This window comes from Eufriesea mexicana, unplaced genomic scaffold (assembly GCF_001483705.2).
Source record: "Eufriesea mexicana isolate 0111107269 unplaced genomic scaffold, ASM148370v2 scaffold18034, whole genome shotgun sequence".
In the NCBI taxonomy this organism is placed as follows: Eukaryota; Metazoa; Arthropoda; class Insecta; order Hymenoptera; family Apidae; genus Eufriesea; species Eufriesea mexicana.
In genome coordinates this window covers 358,048-372,061 of record NW_016925401.1, presented here as the reverse complement: position 1 = coordinate 372,061, position 14,014 = coordinate 358,048, and the positions used below count along the sequence as shown (strand labels likewise).

The 14,014-nt window shown below is 44.0% G+C and overlaps 1 protein-coding gene across 2 annotated transcripts in view; it reads left to right on the top strand.

Moving 5' to 3' along the window:
- Window positions 1-8,560: 8,560 nt before the first annotated feature.
- LOC108554210 (protein escargot) overlaps window positions 8,561-14,014 on the top strand; it is an 8,486-nt gene continuing 3,032 nt past the window's right edge. For both annotated transcript variants that reach the window (XR_001890686.1, XM_017909413.1), the window contains exon 1: window positions 8,561-8,759. Coding sequence is in view for 1 of the 2 variants with exons in the window: in XM_017909413.1 (XP_017764902.1) it covers window positions 8,594-8,759 (166 nt within the window). In the remaining variant the exon portion in view is untranslated. The remainder of the gene's footprint in view (window positions 8,760-14,014) is intronic.

Below are 14,014 nucleotides of genomic sequence, written 5' to 3'. Positions count from 1 at the left end.
ACTCTTACCAAAGACAAGAAGCAATGGAGGAGCGTTCATAGCCATTAAATATCCATCATGATTAACCCCCGTGATCTAGAGAAACTTTCGAAAGCTTGTCTAAGCTTATAAAAATTTTCATTCTCATTTTACGCTTCAAGCATGATTAACCCTAATTTTTTCCATGACGATATTTTGTATGATACAGATTTTTAGGATGAATCGAGATTAAGAGTATATTTCATTTGCAAAATTAATTAACTATAGTGTACTCCTCGACACCGTCGTCGAGGACTTAAGTTCCATAAGTAGTACAAACCAATCATAGACCCTATTTTCGAGACTCTCCAAATTTGACTAATTTATTCAGCAGAAACTTCCATATATACGAAATTATAAAACGATTAACTAAAAGATAATTTAAATTTTAACTGAAAAAAATATAACCTATAAATAAAAACGTAAAGTGTACGAAAAAGCTACGTAAAAATAAATGTTCATGTCCAACGTGCCGCATTTTCGCTTAAAAAGTGACAACCCGGAAAAGTAAATATATTTTTGAAAAGAAGCATAAGACTATTTTCAACCAATTAAACGTTAATTAAACAATATTTCGTGTTCGTCTTATTTACATCGAATGAAACGACGCAATGAGAACATAAATATTCTTCCACTAGAAGCACGCATATCTTCGTATCGACAACTCAACGACGCGACTAGTAATAAAACACTATTATTGCCTACAGCGCCACGCGACAGAGAAGGAGCGACCTAAGTACCCTCTAGTGGCACAACTATGAATCGATCCAGGAATATCGTGCCAGTCAAAGTGGCCCAACTCACACATGTCTCTCCCCAAAAAAATATCATTATCGACTGAAAAATTAATTACAATGAAAATGCAAGCTGAAATTTTTCCTATTTCCTTAAAATTAATTCCACTTCAATATCATACGACTAATTGCGTTATAAAATCATTCCCTTCCGATTTTTCAACCAAATTACGTTCATAATTACAAGCTTCTCGTCCGACGTTCTCTCGATACCCTAATTTAAAAATCGCGACGTCGGAGTGGCGTGAATGTTCGAGCAAAAGTGCGCGATATATCGACATCGACGAGTTAATTCGAGCCCCGGGTTAACAGGTTAATTCGCACGAAACACAGCTCACGGTTGGCCGGTCGAATTCAGCTTCCGGCCCCAGGAGCTCGCGCGATGGCCCCGGGATGCCAGTAGAGCCGACGCCGTGCTCCGAAGGTTGCCGAGCAACCGGTGAATATGCGCAATTACCGCAGGTCCGGGCGAGAACGAGCGAACAGACGCCAAGTGGGAGTTACCGAGGAGATTGTAAAATAGAATGTATCCCGCAATTACCCAGCCATCTAGCGCGATCGAACGTAAGAGCCCGGCCACGATTACCGGTCATGGACCGGAAGTAGCTGTGACACGGGCCGACCAGCCTTCTTCCGTTCTGCTCGATCGAGACGCGAAACTTCGTTCAAATTTCCCAACTTCTATCCCTTGGATACTTCTCCTCGCAAGAAGTTATCCGGGAATTTCAAAGTTTCCATAGCTTTTTTTTATAAATATTGGAAAGTTTTTGCGATTTTTTAATTTTGTTATTTTATTTTATAGGCTATGGGATGATATTATCGTGTCCATCTCTGAACGCTTTCTGTAATTGAATTGAAGTTGTCGAGGAGTTTAGGATTTGCAGCTTTCTTTAAAAATAGATACGAGTCATATTTTTCGAACAAAATGGAATAGAAGAAAGGCGAAAGAAATCGATATTTGGTGTGAAAACCTTCTTCGTTCATTCGAGAAGTCTAGATAATTGTCTTATTAACTTAGTTCGAAAAGTTGAACACTTCTTGTCCGCCATCTTGGATCAGATAGAAGTTCTCTCGAAGCGCGAATGAAGCGTTCTCTGTCTCGAGAAGAAACGCAAGAATAGTGGTTAAATAAGCTCGTAGTGTAGAACACGAAAGCTTTCCATTAAGGCATACCGAAATAAAGAACGAAGTTTTTCGCAACGGTTACTCGACGCGTACACGACTCTCAGATCGCAGCGCCACGCGGACGATAAACGCACTAAAGCCTAACGACATTATCTCCCGAAACGCTTCCACGTTCCACGTTACATATCACTCGACGAACCGCCAATTGCTTACGAAAATCCTGAAAAATATCCTGCATTACGCGATAACCCCTCTGCATGCAAATCTCGTTCCGTCGATGACTGGCCCTCCGCAAACAAGCTCTTTGAGTGGTATCCGGAGAAAAATTGCCAAGATGTTTGGACTCGTAGCGAGGAGGACTGGTTCAATTTTCTTGAAATATGCAATATCGACGAGAGTTCGTGGAGAAAAGGAGAAGAAGAGAAAAAGAATGACGAGGACCTTTATCTAGACTTGCATTTAGAGGTTATAGGGATCGAGAATTCGTCAGAATTTCATTGACGATGTAAAAGCCATTACAACTTAATATTGAAGTTGCAATAAATTAATATAAGAACGAAGCAAATTCGGAATTACATAGAACAGGTAATTCGAAATTAGAAATTACTCTGAATTTTATATTCTGAATTATTTTTACCAAATATTCTATCTGTACTTAAACAATCGGTCACTTGTCTAACCAAAACTCGCATAATCGACGTTCCACCGTGGTTTAACAGTGCAACTGTCTAGCAGAACGTAGAATACAATTTTTTTCACAGAGTTCGCGTCGATTTAATCAAATTCCAGATGAATAGATTTTAATCTAAACTTTTCCTTCGAGCGTCTTAAAAGACAGCAACCTTTCGTGTTATTCCATTATCCAATTTCCTTAACGAGAAATGCGCATTTAGCCGAAGTGATTAACTTCGAAGTTTCACTTCCTTTATCCAAAATAAAATAATTCTCATGAAAAATTCTGCCAAATCTTTCGCTTTTCAGAGTTAATAGAACAGCTGCATCGCAGAGCTAAATATCCAAATGACACATCCATCTTAACAGCGCGTCTTCAACGACTCGAAATGCGAAAATTCCGAATGCACTCGCTTCATCTGACTGGATAGGAGAGAAAATAAGAACACAATGGATAATTATAAGGCTGCTCGTTTCATACTGAGGGCACACTCGCACGTCGACGAGGGAGTAGCAACAATCGTGAATGGAAATTCTGGTGTGTTTAATTGAAGATCGAACGGTAACACGACTCGCTAATCAGACTTCCTTTAATCCTCGGGGCTTACGTGCAATTCAGGTTGAACGTTTTAATTGTCTCGTTGTCGGTCAGTGCGCCGCGCCGTGAACGGGCTCGATAAATATTAATAAAAGCGTTTTGTAACCCTGGCTTGGCGAAACTAAAATACACGAGCCGTAATGCGTCCCTCTTTTAGATTTTCACGCGATCGAACACGTCCCAGAGAACGTATCGAAGGATTGAATCGCGTTAACCCTTGAAAAGACGCCCTTTAAATTCCCTCCCGCCGTTCACCGCGGCTTTTTCCAACGAAAACGCTCCCGCATACACGCTAATTCCTTTTCAAAGGACACTTGCACCGCGACTAATCACACTGCACCCTTCGAAAGACTTTTCTTTGGAGTTAAATAATCGTAATTTTTAACGATAAAAAGGAAACGGAGACGGTAGCTCGCGTGTTAAAACGTAGGGAAAATTTCAGGATTTTGGATACCTGGTGACAGTTGCTGGGAACGGAGTCCTGGTCCAGAAGTCTCGGGGTCATTAAATACGAGGAAGACACGAGGGATAAGCAGAAAGAAGAGAGATACGTGTTATCTCTTGTCATGGAATGATAAATACGTATATTAAAATGTAGAGAAGCTTTCAGGAGCCTCTATCTATTATCTAGGAGAGATTCGGATCGTGCAGACTTTACCGAGTATATACCTTCAACCGAGAGAGAGACGAGATAAATGGACAGAGAGGACTGTAGATCTGCTTTCATGGAATAATCGTGGTAATTTCTAATCGAATGTCGTGGACGTTTAATTAAAACAGGGTATTTTGTATACGAGACGGTAGAAAAAATTTCAGAGACTTGTGTGTGCCTATCTAGCACCAGCTGTCAGGAACAAAGTTCCGCTGTAGGAAGAATTTCGACCACTGCTCGGTGTCATTAAATCCATGCGGAGGGAAGGAGGAAAAAAGAAGAGGATCGTATACCCTTTACGGCATCTCTTGAACGAAGGAAAACACGAGGGATAAATAGAGAGGAAGAGAGAGGGGAAAATATGGGGTGAGTGGTGAGATGAAGAGGGACGGAGGGGTAGAGAAGTGAGCGATGCGCTATCGCGAACGACGCAGACGATACGAGCGGTTAGACGACGTCCGAGAATAAGCGTCGAGATTATAAGGTACGCATACAAACCATCGCCGGGAAACGAGTAACAGTCGCGCAGCATCCTCTCTCTCCTGCACGAGCACGTGGACAGAGAGGGTTGAGAAGGAAGGAAGAAGGGTGGAAGTAGGAGCAACGAGGACGTTACGAGCAGTAGGAAAAGGACGAGAGAATGCCTGGAAGAAAAGATGGAAGGGTGGAAGGAGAAATAGAGCGAGGGTGGAAACGAAGGCAGAGAGGAAAAAGCAAAAGGAAAAGAGGACGGAAAGCTGGCAATGAGGAAGAAGAAGGATGAAAGATGTACGAGTGAGAGGGATGATTGGGGAAGAGAGAAGGCGAGGGGGTGCGGGGAGAAAGAGAAAAGGTAACATGAGCGATGCGCTATCGCAAAACCCTGCCAGCGAACGCGGCACGACGCCGGGGTCGGCGCTATCGATTGGCGTCGGCGTTTCCTCGACGTCGCTATTTGCCCGCCGCCGACGTTTCCTTTCTCTCTTCCTCCTGGCCTCGACTCGCCACCCTCTTCCATTATCCCCGTCTTTCTTCCACCCACGTTCTCACCTCTACTTCGTTCATCCTGCTTTGCCACCCGACAACCACCCCCGTCTCTGTTTACCCTCGCCTCTTTCTCTCTCACCCCCACGATGATCCTTGTAATCCTATCCCCTTCCATCCTGCGTAGTCACCCTCTATTCGTCGAGCTTCCACTGTCTCCATTCTGCTCGCTCTGTCTCATCATCCACCAGCTAGCTCCCTCTCTATCCCGTCAGAAGCCTCGCAAACCAACCCCCGTCTCTTGCCACGTACCTCCCCGCGCTTCTCCCCGGTCGCATAGCTCTCCGTTGGTCCCTCGTTGTTCTCTGTACCACCCCCTCCTATCTCCCCGTCCACGACTCTTTTCCATCCGACGCGGTAACAGGTGTTGCTCCGGCCCCGAACTCGTACAAAATCGATGGGCAAGAGCCACATCGGCGTCGCGGCGAGGGGTGGGCTTCCCCTGCCGGTTCACTCTCTTGCTCAACTTCCTCGTTCCTCTGCTCGTTCCAACCCCTCGATCGCAGCCAGCCGAGCTTTATATATAGTCTATATACGCATATATACACGTATAATGTATATACATGTATATATATATACGTATATATCTGTGCATGCACGTGTATATGTGTCGGCGTGGCAGCTCGTTGGAGGTGGAACGGAGCAAAAGCGAAAGGGAGAGACAACGAGCGAGCGAGGCGTACACTGCTCGCGCTCGGGGTGGACGAAACGAGACGGAGCGAAGCGAACAGCACATAAGATAAAGAAGAAGAGAATCGTAGAGGGTGGAAGAGGACTGGGAGGACAGAGAGGGCAACACCGGGCAGGCTGAAGGCCCGTCGGGGAGGGAAGCGAGAAGGAGCTGCACGAAGCGAGGAGGAAAGGACGCAGGCGCCCAGGACGCGGGGCGACGCTGCTCGACGACGCTGCATTGGCAGTTGCACCCCAGCCACACCCGGTACGAGCCATGTAGTCGGGCTACCCTCCACCGCGATACACGGCGGACAATTGTTGCTTCTGCGCCCACAGGTGGTACATCTTCATCTTCGATCTTCGTGCCCGTAGACGGCGTCCGGTGTGCCTCGTCGTCCAACACCACGGGGCCCATGGACGAGTCTCGTACTGTTGTTGCCCGCTACTAGACCAAGCGCGCGTCGTGCTCGTAACCGCTGCTCGTCCATGTCGTGCCTCTCTCCGTAGAGAGTAGTGCCAGTTGCGTGCTGCTCCGTTTAAACCCTCTTCGCAGTCGATGCCCTTGTCGTTCCTCGTGATCGTCGTGAACGTGATTGCCTTTCGATACAATCGTGTGCGTTAATGTTCAGTGCGAATCTCGTTCTCCGTGTGCATCGCTCGCGTGGAATCCCGGGACAGGCAGCCCAGTCATATCGAACCGAACTTCGTACCAGCCACTAACCTATCGGAACCTGAAATATTTCTACGTTATCGAAAATGGCGGTAGAGAGAGGAGCATAGAGGACCGTGCACAGGTGGGACAGTGATAGAGAAACAAAGAAACATCGAACGCGTACGTGGCTCGTCGCCGTCAGCCCCCGACGATCCAAGGCTGCGACGAGGCCCGCGAACAGCCGCACGAGGGCAGAGTGGTAGCTTCACGCGGGTACCACCTTGCGCGGTGTTTCCTCGCGGTGGAACACCAGACGCCAACAGTGGAAGAGAAGGCGAGGAAGAAGTCGTGCAAAGTCGTGCAAGGGATCGTTGCTACCTCTGCCTGCTGAGGAAGGCCAGTTACTGACACTCGGGAGAAATAGAGAGAAAGAGAGAAAAGGAGAGGGGACCACTTACCAGAGGGAGTTATCGACTACACACGTAAGGCGACAGCGCACACGTACGGATACACAAACATCGCGGACCTGTTGTCCAACTTGTTGCTCGTCCCTGCAAAAGGCACACCTCGCCTGCCTCCACGACGCACACGGGTGCTTTTCGAAAAAGGACTTGGATACTTACTCGATCCTCAAGCTCAGCCTATCCGTCTGAATTCCGGCTAGAAGAACCTACCACTGCTCGGCTCCGCCTATTATTCTGGCTGTCGGGGATCGTGATTCGGTAGGACTGGCTTCATCCGCTCGCTTGGATGCTGCATAGGTGCACCGATTTGTTCCACACTGTTGCGATCCATTGGGCAGTGAAGAACTCGATACCTTTTGATAGACCGGTGTGATTTTTACCTGAAAGAAGAATCCCACTGAAGATTCCGTTCAAATTTCTCGGGATACGATACCTCGGCGTGGTAAACGGATAACAGGGAACACGCGGCCGACCATTATTTACCCGACTCACCGCACTCGAAATCGCCGAGATGAGGGTATCTTCGCGAGAATGGACACGCCCGACCATCACGATCTCGCACGAGAGTGTTACCGGCGAAATGGAACGCTGCTCGGACCAACCTGGGGAGTAGGCGCTTGAGATCAGACGAGGTGGCGAGAGTTGAGCTTCACGAGGTCTAGCTACGACACCACGGCGAATCGAGAGACATGACGTATATGTGGATTTTGAACAACTGCTGAACACTGAGGGATATTTTGCCAGGGAGTCAAACAGTTGTTAACGTTTAATCCAGTTGCGATGCGGCGCATAACCTGGAGACTCATTGAGAGGAAGAACACGAGCGCCAGAGGTGACAGGAAGCGGGAAACAGGGCAGGAGTAGACCACAGAGGAGAATCGAGGAGTCGATCTCATAATCTTCCACCCGTAAATACAACGAAAGCAATATTACAAACAAGGTAAAGCAACAAAGAGAATCTAAGAGAAGAAAGAAAAGAGGCGACTTAAGGAACAGAAGAATTTTGTTTATCTGCCAAACCGAACGATCTCGCCTGGAACCATAAGCGAGGAGCTGAGTATCCTCGTCGAGGATATCACGCGATTTCCAGACACTCTGGACATGAACCTCGAGTTCGACTGACTCGCTTCGCCGAAAAGATATTTTAATATAATCTATACACGTATATGTGTATCTATACACGTACTATACACAGACGCGTACACGCGTAAGATACATACTAGTAACTCCGTTTCGAAACGTGCAACGACATCTAGAATTAAAATACCGCCCCCAGGCGGCAACCTCCGGATCGGAATCGACGTTTCCGGTAGACCAAGCCCGCCACACGCAAGTGTTCCGTTTGACCAACAGTGAGTCGATATCGATGCTGCACTAGAATTACTTCTAGTCCAGCTAATTCCTCTCGAGACGCTCGAAAGCCCGCTTGGAACACGTACTGATCGCGCGACAAAATTTGGTTAGCTAATAAAGAGAACTAGATAGGTGACCAAGATGCGATCGTCGACGTGGAACTAGCTGTTAGTCCCAAGCATCAGTCGCCGAATCGAACGCAATCCTGGTGGCCTCCAGCGGAGACCACCGGGCCCGATTCGACATTTTGGGCGAATCGACGACCACGATCGATCTCGTGATTAACGACGATCGTCTTCGCGCGGAAAGACCATCCATCCGGTGGTCCGGAAATAGCAAATTGTAGGTAGTATCGTTCCTCGAGGAAGAAAGTAATCTTCTCCTGGGACAGGTGCAAAGGGTGCGAAAATCTTGGACATCTCTCGTCGTTTAGTTATCGTTTAGATCGGTGTGTGAGAGAACGTATAGACGAGGAGCATCTTGGCAGAAGAATCGAGGGGTGTAAGAGGGTTGAAGAGATTTGGATTTTTGGGTTTCTAATTAGTTCAGTAGCAGCAAGAAACAGCCAAGATGCCGCGCTGTTACATGGTGAAGAAGGCTTTGTGCAACAAGTACATAAGCAACGTTGCCAGAGGATTCGAGAGCTGGGGTCGCGGAAGGAGCACGCCATCACCGACCACCATGCAGATCCCCGTGTCGCCCATAGAAGGGAGCGTCGCACCCCCTGTTGCTCAAGGTATGACCTGGCTCCATTTCCGTTCCCTAGACGATTATGACCCTTGGAACGGTAATTAAATGGTCGAGCAGGATTCTTTACGATAGATGTGATAGGCGATACGGGTTTTCACAGTCTCCGCAGTACATAGGGGTGGCGCTGTGGTTCGCAGGTTGCTGTTGATTGGTACTCATTGCGATTGAGTGGAAGATGTTGAGTGATCTTGTGACTCTAGAAGATACGTTGATAAATAATTATTTTTGGTGCTTTACATTTTCTTTTATTTCATATTTCTTTACTTTTGTTTACTTTTAAATATTTATTGTTTATTAATTATTGTTATGTTTGAAGTGTGTTATTTATTATTTATTTTTCACCTGACCCAAACCTGATCCAAGCACGTGTTTTCAAGAAACTTTTATCCATCGTTATTAGGATATTATGTTCTCAAAGCGAATAAATGTGGGGGATGAACATCGATCTCCAACGAGTCTGGAATCCTCGCTGAAACCAGACAATTGTACGTCTACTATGAACATCATGTCAGTCTTTCCATTATTCATCCGAAATCTGCAATACTCGCTTTAGTTGCCTTTGTTAGATTAGAAATATACGTCGGTGAATTTTGAAAAATTTTGCAGGATCGAGTAATATTTTATGTTCACTGCTGTAAGACACTCATCATAGAGGGAATGATAAATTTCTGGAATAATCAGTCAAAGAGATTTTCCCTCTACTGCTGCAGCATTTGCAACAAATTATGCAAGCTTGCTTAAAATCGACATTTGTTCCTTCTCTCTCCTATTTTAGTATTTTCACCATTTAATTTTGCATAGCTTCGTTGTTTAATTATTTTCTCACTATATACAATTACTTTCTAATCAATTTCTTCTTCTCGTGATTATACCATCGTGTTAAATTTTAAAACACATAAGTAACAATGATTCAAGTGCACTCATTAAAATGCAGATGGGAACAATGTTAATCTTGCCAGAAGCAACTACGTGTTTTCAATAACTATAACAATTAAGAATATCTTTTTCTGCGTGGTAATTCTAGTATTAATCACTGTAATATTTTTTCCAAGTCGTGTCTATCATAGTAATCGCAGTTTTATCATTATAAAGGCGTTAAGCTGAGTTACAGGATAAGTAATTATCCACAGTTTCGAGGCAGGTAATCCTATCACTTAATCACTATAGCAAGTTTCCTTTTTTTAGCTTCTTCCTTTCATAATTCTCCTCATAATTCTCGTTATCATCATAACGAAGTTAAGTTGAATTACAGGATAAATATTCGTGGTCGGTTTCGAAGCAGACAGTCGCCTCATTTAATTACTATATCAAATCTTCCCGTCGTTGTCCTCGTTGCTTTCTTATCACGAAGAGAGATAAGCAGTTACACGCAATTCCAGAGCAAACAGTCCACTTTTGCAACTCGTCCCTTTCATAATTCTGCTGATTTTATTAGTATGAAAGAGTTCAACTGAATTGTAGGAAAAATATTCGTTGTCGGTTTGGGAGAGCAAAATCATGTCATTTAACAGTTAGAACGAATCTTTTCTTCGCATTACACCTCTAATTATAGATCACTATTCAAAAAATTTTCATAGTGGTAGAATTATAGTAAATCTCACTCACTTATAGTAACCCTCATTTTCAAAACTATAGCCTTCCTAGTCCTATCATTGTACAAAAATTCATATCGAAAAATACGAATTATACTCGAAATGGATTTTGAAACAGACGAATCATTATAATACATCTCATTTTCAAAAACTATTCACATTCGAAACGAATGAACGTCTCATTTAACAACACAAATCTTCTCGTAAAATCGTTCATGCCAAATTCAGCTTAATCGCAATGCAAGTAACGGTCTAATCGTTAAATCACTATGGCGAATCTTTCCTCAGTGCCTGTGCTAACTCTCGCAATTTTATCATAACAAAGAGATTAATCTGAATTGCATAATGCATCGCGATAAGCAATCGCGATCGATCTCGAAGCGGACGATCGAGCGCGCTCGCGAGGCTCGCGCTGAAAGATCGTGAAACAAGCGTCGTCGTGTCGCGATGAAGAACGTTGATCAATATTTTAGCCGCGGCTATTACGTTCAATTAATGCGAATGTTGCTATTTGTTCCAAAGGCCCGCGGTATTGATTCACCCTGTAGCCATATATCGCCCGTCTCGTGTCGGCGCGTTGCACGGACGCGTGTTTCGTCGCTGGCAAGAAAAGCTTCTGCATGCCAGCAAAAACTGAATTGCCTTCGACTTTGTCTATCCCCCATGTCGTTAGGAATATCCAGCAGACCGAGGTATTCGTGAAACCGAGCCATCCATTTTCGCCGTCATCGAAAAATCAGCCTCCATCGAGTTACTTCCTCCTCCAAATAGCGAATCGCACTGTCGATGAAAAATTTGGAAAATGAAATTTAGTTGACTCGCAGGCTGCGAATTGGGTTAGGTTAGGCTAAGAATTCCACTAGAGTTTGACTTACCAGATTAATTTAATCAGTAATAGCACGTTGGTGTAATATTAATCTAGTAATAACAAGTTCGCGAAGCTAATCGATACAGCTGAACGTTTATTTGATAAGAAATGGTGCATGGTGAGATTAGAATTCAATCTGGGTTACGAAGATGTTTCTAGTACCGGTGGCTAGTAAGTTTCTGGTTACTAGTTCCAAGAACAAGTGTAGTTAAGTTCCTGTAATATTAACGAAGAATAGAATTTTTAATTTCGAGACTGATTTTTACAAATCTCTGTTGTTTAATAGGATATTTATTATTTCGTTCAGTGACTGGTTTTTAATATTGGATGGGAGATCTCGAGGATTTTACACTAGAATTCTACCGCAGCGCCAACACAGTTTCAGTGATACTTAAGACGAACAAATAGTGATCAATCTACCTAACACTTTCAATCGGAAATCGAAACAAACATGATCGCACTGATTCTCGCTGTTCGTTAACATTCTTCGACACCTGGCACTCGCATAATTAATCTTCTTGGCTTTATTTTGACGCGAATTGCAAGACTGATTTTTAGTGGTTTAATCAAAGCTAATAATTTCACTTACGACACAAATATTAGCCTCAAACTATTTATAAGACTGGAAAAATTATTATTATCGAAAAGAATAAAACAAAAATTCTCTCCACAAATTATCCTAGTAGTTTCGCAATTTAATTGTCAGTAAAATATCCACGGAAAGTGGGATCGATGTAAGATTATAAAATATGGAGCAGAGTAGATATATGCTTATATCTAGCATAATTCGACTAAAATTCTATATTTCGAATCCATCCCCACCACTATTCCGTTATCTTCCTAAAACACAACGAAATTCCTGTTTCGCGATATTTTAACCTGCCATAATTTAAGGCAAAGGAAAGGTACGTACCATAACCTACAAAAATCCGAAAGGAACGTTCGGACTGGGTCGTATACGACCCAGCGAACATAGAACCCGTTAATTTCTTTTTCTCGGCTTCATTTCCCGACGGAAGTGAAAGATATCCAGCGAAAAATGACAGAAATTACCGGAAAATTGCAACGGAGCCGTGCAAAAACGCGAGGTGAGGTCGGTGGAGGAAAAATGGCGGGCAGTCTGTGGCGATATTCGGGTGTCGTGGTGGGAATTCCGAGTGGCGTGAGTGTAATTCGCGGTAAGGTGTTACTCGCCACGGCAAAGCTGCATTAATTGTCTGAATTGTAGTTCTCGATGGCGGCAGTTCCCAGCTACGGCCCCGTTTTGTAAAGGGCTCGGTTTATGCTTCGGCTTCGTAATCGAGTGAATGAGAGAGTGTCATGCGAAACTTGCCGGAGACGTTAATGGAGCTACAAAGACCGCACTTAAGACTCGTTACAATGCCTGTACACCGTTGGCTGCAAGTCTGTCCTAAGGTGAAACCAGGCCAATCGAACGTGAAATACGAACGATTCCCGTCGTAAAGTCACCAGGCATTCGCTTGGGGATAAAGCGTTCCATTCGTCGTTTCAGTCTGGTTCGATTTGAATTGCTAGAATCTTCTAAGAAACATCTCGATGGTCGGAATTGGGGATAATATTATACGAATTTCAAAGTTTTCTAGACACTTCGGATTATCGATTGGGGGATTGGGTTTGGATACTGCGCTTGTTGCTCGTGCTTCCGAGCAAAGTAGCAGGGAAATTTTCATTTTTACGTCTACCATAGATTCGCTTGGTGAGTCGAATTTTCTGAGGTTGCTGGTTTTTTCCATTGAAAAATTTTTTGAAAATCGAACGGAAACTTATCGAGCAAAATACGACGTCTGGAGGGAATTGCTTAAAGGAGGTTTAAAATTTGATTTAAGATTAACGTAGGAAGCTAGATAAAAATTCATGAAATTATAATTGGCCAAAAAATAACTTGGAAATCCATTATAAATTAATTTAAATATACATATATGTCAGAAGTTAAGACTTGCTCAATTTAAAAATACGTGGTATTGATTCTGAAAATGGCTCAAGAATGGCTGAGAAGTGATATTGAAAGTGACTCACAATTAATTCAGAAAGATGGCTTAAAGTGGCTCAAAAACGAGATCAACAGTCACTAAAGACCGTTCAAGAGTGTCTCCAAGAAGACCTCGAAGTTTGCTGAAAATTGATTCCAAAAATTTCTCATAAGATGTTCAAGATTAAAATTCGAATTGAAATCTATACTAAAAATCCTGAATTAGAATCATCCTGACCCAAAAACATCGCGCATAACCTATCTTTGAACGCCTAACCTATCTCGAACTCACCAGAGCGTTTCTCAAAATGGTACAAAGAATTCTGTGGAATCGAATGCTCAATGATTACCAGTTGCCTCTTATTCTCTCGTCTTTTTCCCCCACTCTAAGATTTGCCGAAGGTTACTGAAAAGTCAAGGCGCGTCGTGGAGAAAATTGCAGGCTCATCGCGTTGTCGCGCTAATCGTGAAGAAACTTGTCCCAGGGGTGGCATCCATGGAAGAGAACAACACGCTCACGAAGATCGAGGCTCGAAACGATTCAGAGGAAAAAAGAAAAAAAATAGTGAAAAACGAGAAAAGAGGAGAAGAGGGTCACCGTTCGAACGAAACACGCAGTTTCATAACCGAGTTATCGTGAAATTTTATATCCGCTCGCTCGTACACTTTCCTTGGCCATCCACCCATCCCCTTTGACCTCGTTTCCAACATGCTTGCCGTCATAATCCCTGGTCCTCCTCCATGTCTCCCTCCTGCCGCTGCCGCTTCGCCAACGAGGTTCGACACTCTTT